This window comes from Arvicola amphibius, chromosome 6 (genome assembly GCF_903992535.2).
Source record: "Arvicola amphibius chromosome 6, mArvAmp1.2, whole genome shotgun sequence".
Taxonomy (NCBI): Eukaryota; Metazoa; Chordata; class Mammalia; order Rodentia; family Cricetidae; genus Arvicola; species Arvicola amphibius.
This window is the reverse complement of record NC_052052.2, coordinates 9,508,231-9,521,253: the sequence shown is the minus strand read 5'-3', so window position 1 is coordinate 9,521,253 and position 13,023 is coordinate 9,508,231. Positions and strand designations below refer to the sequence as shown.

Sequence of the window (13,023 nt, the reverse complement as noted above, 5' to 3'; positions counted from 1 at the left end):
TGCGCGCACACACACACCCACAGAGACTGAGAGACTGGGGATAGTGTGGCTTTTGACACCTCAAAGCCCACTCCCACCCTGTGACAAGCCTCCACCACCACCACCATACCTCCTAATCTTCTCAAACAATCCCACCAACTGTGGGCCAAGCAGTTAAATACATAGATAGCCTCTGGGGGCCATTCTGATTCAAGCCAGCACAGATGGAAACCTCATTTGGATCCCAGAACCAAAGTTGTAATGGTGTGTGACTTCTACTCTAGCTCTGAGGAAGAAGAGACAAGATGGCTCTCTGGGGCTTGCTGGCCCCCGCAACCTGGTGTTCTTGACAAGGTCCAGACCAGTGAGAGCCTGTCTCCGAGAAACCAGGCAGGGAGGCTGAAGAGAGAGATAGCTCAGAGGTTGAGAGCTCATACTACACTGCCAAAGGAACTGGGCTTGGTTCCCAGCACCCACTTCTGGCTGCTCACAATTCTCGGTAACTACGCCTGTTGTGAGATCTGACTCCTCCCGCCTCTGTGGGCACCTGTCAGGGACCATTTTCCTAAAGGATAGATTTGTCAGGGACCACCGTCCTTACAGGGATAGCAGAGGTCATTGCCCTAAGGATGTTTACAGAGAACCCACCCCTCATCCCAACTATCTTGAGAACATTCTGTTAACGGAACCCGCCCCTTACTCCAATGTTAATGGCTCACATGCTTCGGCTTACACCAGGTGTTGGCTGATGACCTTCAGTTACCCTGGCAGAGTTCCTGCCTACCCCTACCTCCACCCCATTCAAGGGTATATAAACTGTAACTTTCACCCCAATAAACGGAGACCTTGACAAGCAAGAATCTTGCTTGGTTTCCTTCCTCTTCTTCAGCCCATGTCTTGCAGGTTAGCGCCCCTTCAGAGGACCCTGAATAGCTGACCCGCCAAGTGGGGGTTACAGTGGCGCCTGAACAGGGACCCTGAAGTACGGCCAACTAACAGGACGACGAGGTGCAGTCCCGGGACGAAGGAAAATAAGGTCCTGACCAGCTGTGATACTTGGACAGGTCTGCAGGACGGAGGTAGGCGCAGATTCGTTGTCGTCTATAGGACATGGGACAATCGCTTCCAAAGGAAGAGAAATTCATAGAGGAATTTCAACAGTCACTTAGGGAGAGAGGAGTAAGAGTTAAAAAAGAGAGATTTAGCTGAATTCTTTTGTTTTATAGATGAAAAATGCCCCTGGTTAATTTTAACCAGCCCAGGAATCCACCCCCAGACATGGGGCAAGGTAGGGAAAAATCTTAGTAAAGTGTTAAAAAATGGAGACCTTGACAATAGAATCTTGCTTGGTTTCCTTCTTCTCTCCAGCTCATGTCTTGCAGGTTAGCGCCCCTTCAGAGGACCCTGAATAGCTGACCCGCCAAGCGGGGTTACAGGCACCTCACTCAGGTGCACATACACCCATACAGACACATATGCATTCACAATTTTTAAAAATAAATCTTAAAATAATTTTTTTAAAAAAGGATGACCAGATAGAGATTTTTCCTCTGGCCTCCACATCTGCGCCTCCACACACAAATAAGACTTGTTTTTCTGCACTTTTTGTACATATTTACTACCAATGACATGGCCCTCTCAAGTGACAAAGGTTCCGGAGATGTTTGATCTTCTGTAGAACAAAAGCACTGGATGGAATGCGTTGCCAGATTAAGGGAATCAAGATCTCTGATGCTCAAGGACCCACCCTGAGGTCAGACTCCCCAAGGCTGCCGGGTCGGACCTCTCCTTAGGAGCTCAAAGCAGGATAACACCACGCTCCACGTAGCAAGGACTCAGTAAGTATTTGCCAAATAAGCAAATTCCTTGGGCAGGGCAGTTGCTTCTCTCTCCCTTTCTAGAGAACCCAAGCAAACTAAGTCCTTTCTCCCTCGGGTGGGGCACTCCCCTCTGCTTTACAGCCTTGTTTGTTTGCTGTCTTTTATTCCCCCTGAGAAAACACAGTGATGGCCTCTGGGAAATACCCTGTTCCTCAGTACTGTTTACACGTTTTGCACCCCTGCTTCCAGGGCCTCCAACTGTACTCCAAACTACTGGCGTTCCCCTGTGCCCTGCCAATTTAACAGACGCTCTCAGAGCCCCGCTGGGGTGCAGGCTGACCTGCCCATACTCTCCAGGCATTTCTCCAATTTCTGACCCTCTGGACAGAAATCACAAGCTCTCCTTCATCCTTTGCATACGTTTCTTGTTTTGGAAACTGCATTCATTTTGCCTTGCGTCTACAATGATTGTCTTCTGTTTCTCCAAGGAAGTGATCAGCTGGCCAAGGTCAAAAGTCTCCCTCTGAACTTAGCCATATTCACCTCCAAATACAAACTGTTGTCTGAGGCAGACACGAGACCAGATATAAACACAGACGTACCGGTATATGTGCGTGCGTGCATGTGTGTGTGTTTGTAGTCAAGTGATAACCTCGGGTATTATTCTCTAGGTATCTTATTTTTTGAGGCAGGGTATCTCACTGGCCTGGAGTTTGTGGATTGGGCTAGACTGGCTGGCCAGAGAGCCTGGAGATGTGGCTGACTGCATTCCTAGCACCGGGATTACAAATCCCTGCTACCACCCAGCTTTTTTATTTTTATTTATTTATTTATTTATTTATTTATTTATTTATTTATTTATTTATTTATTTTGGTTTTTCGAGACAGGGTTTCTCTGTGGCTTTGGAGCCTGTCCTGGAGCTAGCTCTTGTAGACCAGGCTGGTCTCGAACTCACAGAGATCCGCCTGCCTCTGCCTCCCGAGTGCTGGGACACCCAGCTTTTTAAAATGGTTCTGAGAACCAAACTAAGGCTCTCTTGTTAGCACAGCATTTTATCCGCCCAGCTGTCTCTCTAACCTTGCTCTACTCTTTCCGTTAATGGTCGAGTTTCCCGTCACCTGGCTGGCCGTGAATGGGCTGGGATGACGGACAGCCAGGCACTGTGGTTAGACATGTGGGAGGAAACAGACACCTCCATTTCCTGCCCTGGATGAACTTGGCAGAATGCCAGTTGTTTCCTAACCTGGCTCTATCCTGCATTAGATCTTGGATGAAAAGCCTGATCACTTTCCTTTCCCAGAACTTTCCAGGGGATGGAGAGATGGCTCATTTAGTATTCTCCATGAGACATGAGGATCTGAGTTCCAACCCCCAGACTCACACAAAAAGCAGGGTGCATCTGTTACCGCAACACTGGGGAGGTAGAGGCAACCAGATTCCTAAGGGCCATTGTTCAGTCTAGCAATTGGTGAACCCCAGGTTCAATGAGACAGTGTCTCTAAAATAGGGTGCAGAGTCATTGAGGAAGATTTGGCCTACACAAACATACACACACACACACACACACACACATTTCAAGACATCTATTGACAAAGTACTCAGAATTGCAGGCCAAGGGAGCTTAATCTGTTGTGTACCCCGCGAGAATTCTGTGAGCATCCTCATCAGCTTTGAGAGTATCTCAGCCTCTCCAGTCATGGACCCTCCTCTAACAAGACCCCATCGATTTCTTCCCTGAGTGAGAGGTTTCAGGATAAGCAGGGTTCCCTTGAGCGATGAGATGGTGGGCTGAGGAACCTCTGCAAGGTTCCAGGAAAGACTGGTATTGAGTTTGCTCCCTTCTCAGCCTCCCCCGAAATACTTCCACAAGTTGTAACCTGGAATGCCTGTTCTCAGAAGCCAGAACTATGACAAAAATTCAGATAAGCCAGTGCAATCCGGAGCACAGGTTCATTCTTGGTTGGCGAGGACGGCCGAGCTCACGTTCGGCTTTTCTGCACCCAGCAACCTGCCGCACCCTCTTGGGAGGTATTTAGTACCTGTGAGCAGGATGGAATTAAGGCAATCTATTTTGATGCACCGATTCCAGTGTGGGGAGCGTATGCAATCTATTTTGATGCACCGATTCCAGTGTGGGGAGCGTATAACTGAAAGAAGTCTGGGAAAGTCTGTATTCACGTTTAAGGGACTGAAAGCGAAGTCCGCCTTTGGTGTCAAGTTCAACTGTCTCTTTTTCTTTTTCTTTTTAGTTCAAAAGTAGTGAGGAGTTTGACTTTGCTTTTGAATCTTTGTTCTGGCAGCTTCTGAGATAATAGTGTATAATTTACAGGAGTTGTCGGGGATTAAACGAGGTAGTCTGGTGACATTCCTAGAATGTAGTGGGGGATGGGAATGCAACGAAGTGGTGTCCTGCCCACTAGGTAGGGCCATCCTCACTCATGCCAAGATTTGGGTGTCTCTATCTGTGCCAGCACTGAGTCAGTAAGTGGGGAACTGAGTTTAGTACTGTTGGTTACGGGGACACTCAGCCTTCTGTGGCCGAACATGTATCTTCAAATGTGCTTTTCCCTTCTGAACCTAGGTTGGGATCATAAGCCCAAGCTTCCCCCGCAGAATCTCTAAGAGAAGGAGCTTTATTCAAAGCCTCTGCACCAAAAACCCTCAGCAACCCATGAGGATTCCAGCTCCCCACCTCCCCCAAACTGGCAAGAACTTCAGGGAAATCACAGGATGATTTCTTTGCCACATGATTAATCCTGTTTGGACTGGTCCCGGAAGAGCACACATGGGTTAGCAGCAAACAGCGACTTTCAGAATCTTACAAAAATTAATTGCCTAACGGACAGGCCCTCGGGTACAAGCTTTGGATGAATGTAGAGCGAGGGTGGGGCCTGGCAATGGAAGAAGATGCCAGATGTGAGGACAACAGGCCTCTTTAGAATCCACGAAGACTTTAGAGATGGCAAAGGGGGTTGGATTATAATACTAAATCATGGCACATGACCCTAATAGAATTAGCACACCACAATCACCTCCAGTCTGGCTCTCCAATAATACCTCAGCTCAATGGTGTTGCTCATCCATATTCATTATTCCCAGACAAAACCCCTATAGGCTTCAATCTTGCAGCAGAACAGCCTGCATATCATTGGCCACATGGCCACCCCTTTCTTTACCAGGCCTCTTTCTTTGGTTGTACAGTTTCTAATATAGCACAACGAAGACTCTTTCTAGACGAGACCGAACAGCAGCTACATTTTAGGAGCACCTTGGGAACTGGCTTCTGAGAGTTGCAGCCTACCCTTGCCTGAGAGGATGCTAGCCAGTCTCTGGCTTTCCTCGGATGTGGTTAGAGCGAATGAAAAGCCATGCCGTTTGCACGCATTGTCTCGCCAAACCAGAAATAGAACTGAACTACAGAACTGTATATATCATCCTAGTGCAAGGAGAAGTTTCAAAGATAGGACTGCCAGGAATAGCCCTGAGCACCATAAAGAGTAGCTTCGCCTCTTTGAAGCAGACAGCCCCGCCCGGTGCGTGCTGTATAATTTCCCGAAGACTAGGTAGGTGTTGTCGGTGGAGAATTATAGAAGCCGAGGATAGGCTCACCCGTCTCACACAGACCACTTCCTTCCCGGGAAGGACAGGGCTCCATCTCTGAAGATCACTAGCTTGCTGAGGAGCAGGTGATGTTTTGGATCAAAGTTAGAGCATAGATTCCCCAGGGAAACAGACACAACTAAAAACGCAAGGCAAGAAGTAAAACAGGGTAAGTTTGCTCCTAAAGCCCAGGCTGCTTTCAGACTCGCTGTGTAGCCCCCAGGATGACCTTGAAAACGCTCATCCTCCTGCCTCTGTTTCCCCGCTGAGATCAACAGGTGAACATCACTACGCTGGTTTTTGCACCTTGCTGGGGATGGAACCCAGAGCATCGGGCCTGCAAGGCAAGGACTTTGCCAACTGAGCGCATCTAAGCTCCACTGGTCTTTTACTAACGCCACTGAGTCCTTGGCCTCAACCACACTTACACCTCAATGCTCACAGCGAAGCTCCAGATACATCTTTACCTGGAGCTAAAGGTACAGCTTTAGATGCTGGGCGCCCAGAGTTCCATCCATTCCCAGCGCTGGAGTCAAAAGAGGAAGGAGGCAGAGACAAGGCTGCTCGAAAGACAGCAGCCCTTGGTTCCCCTCCTCTACTCCGAGTTGTTTCGCCTCTCACCCACGCTACCATCCATCCGGTCTGTCCCCAAGGATGGGACCCCTGGTTCCAGCCTGTCCTTCCGCCTGTTCCTCTCTTCCAGAGACATTAATTATTCCTCTAATACCCCGCTCTTTGGGCCAGTACAGTCTCCTTTGGCATCACCCTCCAGCTCCACGACATTAGTCCTCCCCCACCCCGCGCCCCCGGGAGGAGGGAGACATTCCGCACCCCTACCACCTGTGGATCCGGACTACTTCCGCACCCACTGACTGTTCCTGGGGACTTGGCCCCATCTAAATTGCCCCAGCTTTCTCCCGGGCACTCTCCGATCCCAGGCAACCCCTGCCTCCCTTCATCTCCCACCAGCAAGTGCTGGTAGCCACTCAGGCCGGGACACTTACCTCCCTGCGCAAAGTGCCAGCACCACGCGCTCCCCAAAACCCAGAACAACACTGGCGCCGTCCACATCTTGATCTCTTTGGAGCCTCAGCAGCTAGTGGTTTTTGTGGTTGTGAAAAGATGGAAAAAAGGCTTCGCAACTACAGGCCCAGCCGGGAAGAACTCTGCAGGAGGCTGGAGGGCGGTGAGCAAAAGTCCCGGAGAGTGCCCGGGCTTCCTTGGCTCGCGGCAGCAGCAAGAACAGCAAACTTGGCAGCTGGCAACTTCTCGGCGTAGACAGCATTTAAGTCTCTCAACCCGGGGCGGGAGCGGGTGGGCGTCAGGTGGTCCCAGCCCAGAGATCTAGGACCGCCCCCGGACTCTGTTTGGCCAGCATCACAAGATGACCTCAGGCCAGGTTTAAAGTTACAGGGCCTCAGCCACTGGGGCCCAACCCCAGGCCAAAAAAGAAAAAAAAAAAAGCTTTTGACTGTTCCCAACACAGGAGAAAGAGGGGACACAGGCAGTAAACAGTTCTGCTTTATAATTTTTCATTTATTTTTCTACTGTACTTATTATTCTGTTTTTGAAGGGGAAAGCACAAAACCAACGTTTTCCTTTTTACTGGGCTAAAGGGAGACTCACACAGTAGCCCGTGTGGCCCATTCCTTGGTTTTAGAATCACACATAGGATTTTTAATTTTTTTTCTGTAAATACTGAATGTGATGGTTAGGAAAAAAAACGGCAGTCGTTTGGGTAAGTCAGAGGCAGTTCGTGCTAACTAACTGAACCCTCATCCAAGGCACATGGATGTGCGGGTGGTGGTGGGTGCCTGTCCCCCCACAACTGGCTTCCAGTGTGGTACTTGGCCTTGTGGGTACCTGTCTAGGAGGGGTACTGGTCTGGCTGGGGCGCTTGGCCTGCTAGGGTGCTTGGCCCTAGTGACTTACACAGTTTTGAATGGCAGAGCACGTGACCCCTCCTGATACTGGGGACATTGTGGCTTCACCTGGAGACGTGAGCAGCTGTGTCATCTAATGGGTGGCCACTCACCTGGAACTAAGAGTTCCAGTTATCCATTTTAATCCCAGGATTTAACCAGTAATCCCCCTTTCTTGGTTTAAACAATCTCTCCTTGGTCTCAGGGAGTGGGTATCAGCAAGAGAGCTCTTCTTTATCCCCCTTCTAACCTGCTGGAATTTAAGAACTGGGCTGGGGAGGTGGTCTTGACTCCACGCCCAGATGCTATAAATTCCACTCAACAAAAGCATCTGAAGATGGGCCCTAAGAAGGCTCAGCCCCCAAACCTGGTGACCCATAATGATGAATGGAAAGAAATGACCCCCCAAAGGATGCTTCTGACTAGACAGTTACACACACACACACACACACACACACACACACACACACACACGAAAATAAATTAAAAACAACTTAAGGATGAATGTCCTCAAAGTATCCCAATGAGGGTGACAATGGGCTATTTTCATCCTTTGGTCTGTGACCTAGTTCTAAATAGACTTCATCTTTTTTTTTTTTTTTTTTTGAGACAGGGTTTCTCTGTGTAGCTTTAGAGCTTATCCTCGCACTAGCTCTCATAGACCAGGCTGGCCTCGAACTCACAGAGATCCGCCTCCCTTCTGCCCTCCTGAGTGCTGGGATTAAAGGCGTGTGCCCCCACTGCCTGGCATAGACCTTCATTTTAAGAATTTCAAGAATAGACGTTTTTAAAATTATTTAGGTACATGTGTGTGTATGTGTGTGCACGCATATGCACATGTGTGTATATGATGTGTGTAGGGACCCATGACAGGTCTGTGTGTGTGAGATCGGAGGACAGCTCTGTGGAGCTGGCTCACTCCTACCTTCACATGTGGGTTCTAAGGCTCAAGCTCAGGCTGCCAGGGAAGCCCTTTTATTTCCTGAACCAAGATTATTTAACAGCTCAGATGGTGGGGGCACACACTTTTAGTCCAGTAGGAGGCAGAGGCAGGTAGATCTCTGTGAGTTGAGGACAGCCTGGTTACAGAGTGAGGTTCAGAAAGTCAAGCTCTAGGAGTAGATGAAGGATCCAGGGAATCTTACCCCCCTGCTCCTCGCTCCCTGCGTCCTAGGGATGTGTCTAGGTTGTAGAAGGCTGGTCTCCCACCCTTCTTGTAGAGGATGGAGGAGGGTCCAAAAGTGGAAACAGAATCATGTTGGGGTTCTGGGAACAGAGAGAGAACTGGAAGAGTCTGAAATAAGTCTTCATGTTGGCCTTCTGAATAACCAGGTGTGTGGGGTGGGCCCCTAGAAGGGTCACTGAAGGACAAGGTGGGGGAGGGGGTTACATTCCACAACAAGGCAAACAGCAAGTTAAAGATCACCTTTAGCCCTGGGCAGAAGATGCCCAGGAGAGTACAGAGCCATAAAAGCCTAAAAGGTGAAATCCAGCTTGGCACCACAGGGGTCTTTCCTGCCTGTGGCTCACTCAGCTAGTGTGAAGACTGAAGGAACAAAGAGGTAGAGAAGGCACCTTGAGAAGACGCCCACAGCCCCACCATTTGAAAATCTCTCCTTGCTATCTCATCATGCTCTTCCGTTAACCTTCAACTAGGATCACAGCATTCAAGGAAAATGGCTTAGCGCTGATTCACCTGGAGGGCTGCCTAACACATGGGTCATGGGGTCACTCCAAAGTCCTCATCATTAAACGAAGGATGAGCGGGGGTCCCACATTGAGAACCACTCGTTTAGAACATACCACAACCATGTCGAGTCCTACACGAAATGAATGGGTAGGGAAAAGACCTGTCTTTTCTGTGGCTGATAAGGGCTGGAGCCTATTGTTACTCTTGGGTCTTGAATAAAATAGACAGAGCTAAGATGGCACAGATGGGATGGGACCGTTTTGTCCTGGGAGATGCTGAAGGTAGTGTTGGGGTCTGACGCTGGAAGAATTTGGAAAGCATTCTTTGAGGCCTCTGCCCAGTCTGGAGAGCAGCTGACTGAACTTTTGCAGGGTGCCTGGGAAGACACAGAGCGTTCTGGGACTGAAACTCCTCCAGCTGACTCCCCCAAGACACGAAGCATTTCTGTGACTCCTGAATAGTCATTTTTTAGGGCTGGGGCTGGACCAGGGATAACGTGAGGCTGTGAACTCACAACACCTCGGTTTGCTGGAAAGAGCCGGGGGGCCACATGAACCCCAGAATCCTGCATTCTAGCCAAGCAGAGATTCTGATTCCCGCTGCCGAGAAACTCTGCATACAGCTAGGATCTGAGCCTGGTGGCGGCTGTTTCTACCAGGGGCCCGCTGAGTTCCCAGTCTCTTTCTTCTCCTGGTACTGTTTGTGCTCATCAGGAAACGGTCACTAAACACTAGTGTCTAGGAAGAAGTGTTTGAAACGGCTCTAAGGGGACCGTTTTTCTTTGACTTAGGGCATGGATTTCTACCTGAAACGAAGGTAAGCGTTGGGGTCATTCTCTCTTCTTGGCCGACCTTCACCTGAGCCTGATTATGAGGGGCCCCCCAATCTGTGCACTCCAGAAACTGGATTTATTCACAGTTCCACTGATGCACTGGTACTCAACATGGAGACCCCCCCCAACCAGGAACCCCAGCTTCTGCTGTTCCATGAGTGGGGACCGGCTTAAATTCTGACCCACGGGTATCCTCTAAGTGCCAGAGTCCCCATTGCTCCCGAGCGATCTCCCTGATGCCAACTGCCCCTCCAGCTGTCAGAGTCATCCAGGCCCTCTGTTCCAGTGGGACCGTACAGCAATTTCAGTCCCAAAGTCCCCCAAGAATTGTTGAAGAACTAGGTAGGTGCCTATTCTCCATCACAGAGTTGGTAACACAGTCATTCTTCACTGTGTGCGGAGCTGGTTCCAGGGATGTCATAATCTATGGATGCTCAAGTCCCTAAGGACAGTGGGGCTTGTTGCGGAATATTATTTCAACTGTAGAGAGGTGTGTTACATTTGCTTCTGTTGCTTTGTTAACGAATCAAATTTTATTGATCAGGAGAGTCAGGAGGCTGAGTTCAGCAACTAGCGGACAGGAAGTGGTAAGGAGGTCACTATGTGGAAAATGAGGGTTGTTTTAGTGGGGGCCTGAACAGAAGGATCACCCCTTTTTCTCAGGAGATGAGAGCAAGGAGAGAAGGTGAGCTGTTTGCTATTCAGCTTCTCTGAGCTAGCAGGATTTTACCTCAGCCTTTGAATCCCAAACTCTATGAAGGATAGAGCTGGGTTGGTGGTGCATACCGTTATCCCAACCACAGGAGGCAGAGGCAGGCGGATCTCTGTGAGTTCGAGGCCAGCCTGGTCTACAGAGCTAGTTCCAGGACAGCTAGGGCTGTTACACAGAGAAACCCTCTCTCAAAAAGAAAAAAAAAAAAAAGATAGACTTTTAGATAAAGTTTCCCTTGGTGGCTGTAATAGAGCGGGTGCCTGACAGAACAGAATTTCTGTCTTGCTCTATCCTGCCCAAACCTCTGCTAATAGCTACAGACTTGCTTGCCAGCTGGGACAGCAGTTGCTTAGGGTTCCGCCACTGTATCGAATGCAAAACAACAGGGGTTGTATTTGCAGGTTTATGTTAACACATCCTTCCATGAGCTTAACGCACAGCTAGGTCACTCATAATAACCAATGCTGATACCAGTACTATGTGTAATGAATAGCTACTGTGCTATATTGTTTAGAGGCAAAGGGGAAGAGGAAAACGCCTGTGTATGTTCAATGCCCACTCCTAGGTATTGAGACAGTCTCACTAGAGCTCTGCCTAGGCTTGGAACCTTCCTAAGTAGACCAGTCTGGTCCTGAGATAATTGAGGTTTGCCTACTTCTGTTTCCTTTACCAAGGGATTACAGGGGTGTGCCACTATGTCCAGCCTCTCTAAATATTATTCCGTAATTAGTGAACTCATGGATCTAGGAGACTGATTGAACAAGATGTGAAACATGTTAAGCATTTCAGAAAAAGAAATAAGGTGGGACTGGAGCTTGTCAGTGAAGAGTGTTTGCTGCTTTCCAGAGGACCTAAGTTCATTTCCCAGTATCCAAAGGAGGAGCATCCAATGGAGGAACATCCAATGGAGGATCTTCTTCTTCTTCTTCTTCTTCTCTTCTCTTCTTCTTCTTTCTTCTTCTTCTTCTTCTTCTTATCCTTCTCCTTCTCCTTCTCCTTCTCCTTCTCCTCAGCTTCCTCTTTCTCTCCTCCTTCTCCTTCTTCTCCTTCTTTTTTTGAAACAGGAAACCGGGTTTCTCTGTGTAGCCTTGGTTGTCCTAGAACTCACTTAGTAGACCAGGCTGGCCTCGAACTCAGAGCCTCCTGCCCTCTGCCTCCTGAGTGCTAGGTTAATGGTGGTGCACCCCCACCACCCAGCTTGCCCTCTTCTGATGTCTGCAGACACTGCACACATGTAGTGCACAGACATACCTGCTGGCAATATACTTGCCATATGACTCATGGTTGAGGGACATTTGTCATATCCCACATCGGGCAACAACATCAGTCCTGCCCAGGTATTTGTCTGTGCTTGGAGGGAAGTGTGAGGATTAAGAAAGAGACTAGAGACAGCTGATAGAGTTGGGAGGCATCCAGAAATTACTGAGATTCGCCTGGCCTTTATTGTCTCATAGGCTTTATACACCCAACTCCAAAAGAGGCTCCCACACTATACATATTAAGAAATTTAAGAATAAACAACAATACAGTGAATATTGACTGTAATTGAAAAATGTTTTTTGACCTGATTTGATAAAACTGACCATTAAAAGTTGTAAAGAATTTTATCAGTGGATTGTTTTACATATATGCTGATAATTTTGATACAAGACTCTTTTTTAGGTTTCTTTTGCCTTTGTTTTATTTATTTATTTATCTCTTAACTAATTCGTTCATTTATTTGGTGCCATGGACTGAACTTGGGGCCTCATAGTAGACAAATGCTCTTCCGGTGAGCTACATGTTCAGCCTCTCAGCTTTTTTTTTTTTTCTGTCATAATTTCAAAGTTTTGGCTTGCCTGGAATATGCAAGAGCCTGGATTCGGTCCTCAGCACCAAAAAGAAGAGGAGAGGAGAACAGAGAAGAGAGAGGGGAGAAGAGGGGAGGGGAGAAAAGGGGAAGGGAAGAGAGGAGAAGGGAGGAGAGAAAAGGAGAGGAGAGGGGAAAAGAGGAGGGGGAGTTGTTGCTCGAAGGGAGAGGTTCTTGCTTAACATATACAAAGCCCTGGTTTTCAACCCCATTGCTACATAAACTGGGTGTGTGTGGTACCCTCATACCTGCGGTGTGATCCTAGTGTTTGTAAAGTGGGGGCAGGAGGATCAGAAGCTCAACTTCATTCTCAGCTATGTAGTAAATCAGAGGAAGCCCTGTCTCAAAGAGGAGAGGAAGGAAGTGGAGGGAGGGGGAGTTTGAGCCTAGTCATGGTGGCTCGTGCCTTTAGTCACCATTAGAAAGGCAGAGGCAGGTGGATCTCTGAATCTGAGGTCAGCTTAGTCTATATAGTGAGTTCTAGAACAGCCAGGTGTAGGGCCAGCCATGATAAGCTAAATAGAAACAGACCACCAAAGGAAGTTCTTTACTTCCAACCATCATCACCTGCCAGAGTAGGACTCAGCCATCGATAAGTTTAATGGAGGCCTGAGTCTC

At 48.5% G+C, this 13,023-nt stretch overlaps 1 protein-coding gene across 2 annotated transcripts in view; it reads right to left on the bottom strand.

Moving 5' to 3' along the window:
- The window catches only part of Pdpn (podoplanin), a 33,613-nt gene extending 26,975 nt beyond the window's left edge, over positions 1–6,638 (bottom strand). For both annotated transcript variants that reach the window (XM_038335491.1, XM_038335492.1), the window contains exon 1: positions 6,405–6,638. In XM_038335491.1, the coding sequence (XP_038191419.1) occupies positions 6,405–6,471 (67 nt within the window). In that variant the 5' untranslated portion in view covers positions 6,472–6,638. The remainder of the gene's footprint in view (positions 1–6,404) is intronic.
- Positions 6,639–13,023: the final 6,385 nt, after the last annotated feature.